Source organism: Brassica oleracea, chromosome C8, assembly GCF_000695525.1.
Source record: "Brassica oleracea var. oleracea cultivar TO1000 chromosome C8, BOL, whole genome shotgun sequence".
NCBI lineage: Eukaryota > Viridiplantae > Streptophyta > Magnoliopsida > Brassicales > Brassicaceae > Brassica > Brassica oleracea.
Window position 1 is genome coordinate 64,577 of NC_027755.1, and position 6,290 is coordinate 70,866.

Sequence of the window (6,290 nt, forward strand, 5' to 3'; positions counted from 1 at the left end):
ACAAAATATTCAGTTTTTCGGTAAATGGTTAATATACTGAAGCCTATAATCTTTAGTGTTGTTTTAAAATTTCTAACCATATTATACATTTGTATTAATTATATTCTAAACTCTCTTTCATATGGTACATGGACATCGTTCTCTTCTTTTTTATCAATTAATTTAGTAAAACTTTATATGCTTCCTAAATTAGTGAACAAACCACAATAAAATCGCTTTTCTAGGGAAAAAGATACAACAAATGTTCCAAATCTCTCTGACCATAATAATATGTTAGTTCATAATACAACTATGTATTAAAACAATATTGTCATATTTTTTGAATTTTTCTTAAAATTTATGTGATAAACCCTACAAAATATTTAGTTTTTCTCTAAATGCTCTATATACTTAAGTCTATAATCTTTAGTGTTGTTTTAAAATTTCTAACCATATTATACATTTGTATTAATTATATTCTAAACTCTCTTTCATATGGTACATGGACATCGTTCTCTTCTTTTTTATCAATTAATTTAGTAAAACTTTATATGCTTCCTAAATTAGTGAACAAACCACAATAAAATCGCTTTTCTAGGGAAAAAGATACAACAAATGTTCCAAATCTCTCTGACCATAATAATATGTTAGTTCATAATACAACTATGTATTAAAACAATATTGTCATATTTTTTGAATTTTTCTTAAAATTTATGTGATAAACCCTACAAAATATTTAGTTTTTCTCTAAATGCTCTATATACTTAAGTCTATAATCTTTAGTGTTGTTTTAAAATTTCTAACCATATTATACATTTGTATTAATTATATTCTAAACTCTCTTTCATATGGTACATGGACATCGTTCTCTTCTTTTTTATCAATTAATTTAGTAAAATTTCATATGCTCCCTAAATCAGTGGACAAACCACAATAAAATCACTATTCTAGAGAAACGGAGATAACAAAGGTTCAAAACCACTCATACCATCATCATATGTTAGTTCATTGATACAACTATGCATTAAAAATATTATTATATTTTTTGAATTTTTCTCAAAATCTATACGTTAACCCCGACAAAATATTCAGTTTTTCGGTAAATGGTTAATATACTGAAGCCTATAATCTTTAGTGTCGTTTTAAGATTTCTAACTACATTCTACATTTGTATTAATGTATTCTAAACTCTCTTTCACGGTACATGGTGATAGGTCATGGATTTTACCCACTTTTAGCCATGATCTTTAAGTGCTTTTGTACAGGTCAATTGGTGACAGCTTGTCTTGTGGGAAGGCTGTTAAAGGGTGAGGTCGGGGGTTCGAATCTCACCAACAACCTAATTATGGGACAAGTAGTTCCCATAATGGAGGGGTTGGGGTCGGTGCGCTGCAGCGCTGTGAGCCTGGGTCCCACGGGGCGGGTTGTTACATTAAAGTCGACTTTTATGTAACAACCCGCCCCGTGGGACCCAGGCTCACAGCGCTGCAGCGCACCGACCCCAACCCCTCCATTATGGGAACTACTTGTCCCATAATTAGGTTGTTGGTGAGATTCGAACCCCCGACCTCACCCTTTAACAGCCTTCCCACAAGACAAGCTGTCACCAATTGACCTGTACAAAAGCACTTAAAGATCATGGCTAAAAGTGGGTAAAATCCATGACCTATCACCATGTACCGTGAAAGAGAGTTTAGAATACATTAATACAAATGTAGAATGTAGTTAGAAATCTTAAAACGACACTAAAGATTATAGGCTTCAGTATATTAACCATTTACCGAAAAACTGAATATTTTGTCGGGGTTAACGTATAGATTTTGAGAAAAATTCAAAAAATATAATAATATTTTTAATGCATAGTTGTATCAATGAACTAACATATGATGATGGTATGAGTGGTTTTGAACCTTTGTTATCTCCGTTTCTCTAGAATAGTGATTTTATTGTGGTTTGTCCACTGATTTAGGGAGCATATGAAATTTTACTAAATTAATTGATAAAAAAGAAGAGAACGATGTCCATGTACCATATGAAAGAGAGTTTAGAATATAATTAATACAAATGTATAATATGGTTAGAAATTTTAAAACAACACTAAAGATTATAGACTTAAGTATATAGAGCATTTAGAGAAAAACTAAATATTTTGTAGGGTTTATCACATAAATTTTAAGAAAAATTCAAAAAATATGACAATATTGTTTTAATACATAGTTGTATTATGAACTAACATATTATTATGGTCAGAGAGATTTGGAACATTTGTTGTATCTTTTTCCCTAGAAAAGCGATTTTATTGTGGTTTGTTCACTAATTTAGGAAGCATATAAAGTTTTACTAAATTAATTGATAAAAAAAATAGACTAATGCCCATGTATCATGAAAGAGAGTTTAAAATATATTAATACAAATGTAGAATGTGGTTATAAATTTTAAAACAACACTAAAGATTATAGGCTTCAGTATATTAACCATTTACCGAAAAACTGAATATTTTGTAGGGTTAATACATAGATTTTGATATAAAAAATTAAAAAATATAACAAAACTTTTTTAATGCATAATTATATCATAAACTAACATATGATAATGATATGAGAGGTTTAGAACCTTTATTATCTCTATTTATTTACAATTGTGATTCTATTGTGGTTTGTTCACTGATTTAGAGAGCATATGAAATGTTACTAAATTAATTGATAAAAATATAGAACTGATGCAGTAAAACTATGCATTAAAACTATGTCAGTTCCTTTGGTTTGAAAACAAAGTTATTCTCATCACCCTTGATGATGTATATCTTCTCCTCGCTAATCAGCCTACAACCCGCCTCAAGACCATAGTTCTCCTCACCGCATTCCCACGTTTGTGTTTCCGTGTCTAACACCATCATCCTGTTTGATGACCACGAACCGTTTTCGGTATCCCGGTAATGACCTCCAACTACGTATATCTTTGCATCGATGACGTTAGCGACCGAATCATTGACCGCCTTAGGCATGACGCACCGTGTTAGATCCACAGTCGATCATTAACACATGGGACGTGAATTTTCTATTGTAATATCCACCCATGACAAATATCCTTGAACCCACTGCGACATAGCCTCCTCCCACATCTAGAGAAGGCAGAGGAGGAAGCGAGGGGATAGGGACCAAACACTTGGTGCTGCGGAGGAGAGTATACAAGCGGGTGTTCGAGGTGGAGCCATTACGGATGGGTACATAGATGCAAGTTTCGGTGCGTCCTAATGAAGACCGTCTGGCGTAAAGCTGAGGGGAAGCAACAATGGAGCGGAAGAGCTTAGAAACGAGGGAAAGAGTGAGATACTCGTCTTTAGAGACACGAGCTATGCACTCAATCAAAAAATCTTCAGGAAGGGAAGAGATCGGAAACGTCTTCTTCTCTTCACTTTCCCATGCCCTGCACATAACAATCCCCATTTTGAGAGAGAATCTGAACGAGCGGAGAATGCAAGAGAATCAGTGACACAAGTTACATATATTAGAGCATGCCCATTAGTGAACCCCTTTGGGATTCATAAGAATTTTTAATTAATTTTTTGGTGGAGTCATGAATAGTGTTGAACCTGTATAATTTTTGCTCTTCCATTAGTTAACCTGAAGAAGGGTTCATAGGAATAAAAAAAAATTAAAATATTTTTTAAAAGTTTTTATTTAATATAATGAGAATTCATAAACATACAAGGATTATTCATCATGATTACCATATTTTTTCCATACATTTTCAACTAAATCAGCTTTCAAACGATCATGTATCTGTGGATCCCGAATTTGATTGCAAATGTCAAGCATAGGGACATTCACACTTTTTCTCCTTTTAGCCTTGGAACTTCGGCTTGACTCTCCTGCTTCGAAGTCAGATGTATCATACTGAGTGTATCCGTCGCATTCGTTCTCTACTATCATATTGTGGAGTATGACAGAAGTTTTCATAATCTTTTCCTTATCCCATAGTAGAGCTGGGTTTTTAACTATTGCAAACCTCGCTTGCAATACTCCAAAAGCACATTCGACATCTTTTCTGACAGTTTCTTGACGTCGAGCAAATAGCTCTGCTTTAAGACCTTGACGAAGTGGGATGGATTGGATAAATGTTGATCAATTCGGATAAATTCCGTCCGTAAGGTAGTACGCCATACGATATTTGTGGTTGTTGACCTTGAAATTAACTCGAGGAGCTCGACCTTGTAAAATGTCATCAAAAACTGGTGACCGATCAAGACCATTTATATCGTTGAGGGTACCTGGTAATCCAAAAAATGAGTGCCATATCCAAAGATCATGTGATGCCACAGCCTCTAAGACAATTGTCGGCTTTCCTGTACCACGGGTGTACTGGCCTCTCCAAGCGGTTGGGCAGTTTTTTCACTCCCAATGCATACAGTCAATGCTGCATATCATCCCCGGAAACCCGCGTGCCTCTCCATTGTCGAGTAATCGTCGAAGATCATCCGCTGTAGGTCTTCTTAGATACTCATCTCCAAACAATTGTATTATCCCATTAGTGAAATTTTCCAAACATAAAAGTGCAGTACTTTCACCTAGTCGGAGATATTCGTCATATGTATCTCCCGATTGACCATATGTCAGGATTCGGATAGCTGTTGTACACTTCTGAAGTGCAGATAGCCCGTACCTTCCGTGAGCATTTTTTCTTTGCTCAAAGTATGGAACTTCATTATTGAGGCGATCGACAATGCGAAGGAATAAAGGCTTGTTCATTCGAAAACGCCGCCTAAACATGTTCGGTGGGTATGTAGGATGTTCTTTGAAATAGTCGTTCCATAGTTCATTGTGGCCTTGTTCCCGATCTCTTTCGATATAAGCTCGTCTCTTCGGTTTGTTGGCTTGAACATCAACTAGGGAGTCGATGATATTATCAAATTCTTGGTCGAACATTTTTTCAACAGCTTCATCTACGCCATCGCCATCTGACGATGAGGATGACATTTTTTTTTTTGGAAATTTGTTAAGTGTTTTAAAAAAAAAAGTGATAGAAGAAGAAGATTTGGCTAAGTGTTTAAAAAAAAATTAAGGGAGAGATAGACCAAGGAGGGATTGTGTTGTGGTTGTTGATTTGGCATGGGCTTGATGGGTGTTGTGGTTGTTGATTTGGCGTGGGCTTGATGGAGTGTTTTGTGGTATATGGAATTTGAGATACAAGTTTTTAGAAGAGAGGGGAAGAACTTAAAGAACAGAGAGGAACAAGTTTATAGAAGGGGGAGTGTTTTGATGTCGTGGCCTTGATGGAGTGGCCTTGATGGATTGTTTTTTTTTTTGCAGGTTGAGATACAAATTTAAAGAAGAGAGGAACAACTTAAACAAAGATGAGAGACAATTGATAAATAAGACATACGACATATATTTTATAGTCCTTCCTCTTACAATACCCGTGAAGTGTAGAAACAAACAAAATACTACACTTTTACACCCGTGACACAAACATACATAAGCAAACGTACTTGAAAACGTGTTGTCACTACTACAACCCGTGACAACTACACCATCCTCCTACTAGAACCCGTGACCTGCCGCGAAATGAAAATACATAAACTGATAACCTGTGACAGCTACTACCCGTGACAACTAGAACCCATCAACTATAGAATAGAACGTGCTGCGCCAATAGAGAAGTAGAACCCGTGACCTGCAGAAGTACAACCCTTGACCTGCAAAATAAAACAGAAGAAGCAAGACAAGTTGTTAATCAACTAGAACCAGTGATCAAGTAATCAAGTAAGCAAGTAAGCAAGTAATCAAATAACCAATTTATGAACTACACAACCCAAACAACTACGCTACTAATCACCTAAACAACTATCACTGACCAGATCAAAGCATCTCAGAAACGAGTTTGTCCTTCAGAGACACCTCACTATCAGTTAGAGTATCTTTTTTGGATAGGAGACGTTCTAGTAATTTCTGTTTGGATATGTTCTGTTTCAAGTCTAGAATGCTCTCCAGTCGATCAAATGCTGCTTCATTCCCATGCTTCTTGTGTTTTGCTGCTTTGCAAGCCTTAACACCAGGAGGCCTAACCTCTTCCGAGTCAGGCACCGTCTCCACAGGTTCCTTCTTTTTCTCCTTTGCACCATCTTTTGACACAGAGTTTGATCTCCATTTTTGATCAAACCGCAGCTCCCTCCACGCATGTTCAAGTGTGAACTTGACCTGGTAGTCATTTAAGAAGATGTCATGGGCAGACTTCATGACATCGTTCTCATTTTGGCCACTAGATTGCTCCTTCAAAGCGGCCTCATAGCTTCCCACAAACTTACACACCTG

The 6,290-nt window shown here is 36.0% G+C and overlaps 1 protein-coding gene across 1 annotated transcript; it reads right to left on the reverse strand.

Annotated features, from left to right (window-relative positions):
• Positions 1-2,722: 2,722 nt before the first annotated feature.
• On the reverse strand, positions 2,723-3,425 carry LOC106308340 (F-box/kelch-repeat protein At4g39560-like). The gene is made up of 2 exons (XM_013745503.1): positions 3,078-3,425; positions 2,723-2,974 (listed from the first exon to the last, which is right to left on the reverse strand). The coding sequence occupies exons 1-2, from the start codon at positions 3,423-3,425 to the stop codon at positions 2,723-2,725; spliced, it is 600 nt and encodes a 199-aa protein (XP_013600957.1).
• Positions 3,426-6,290: the final 2,865 nt, after the last annotated feature.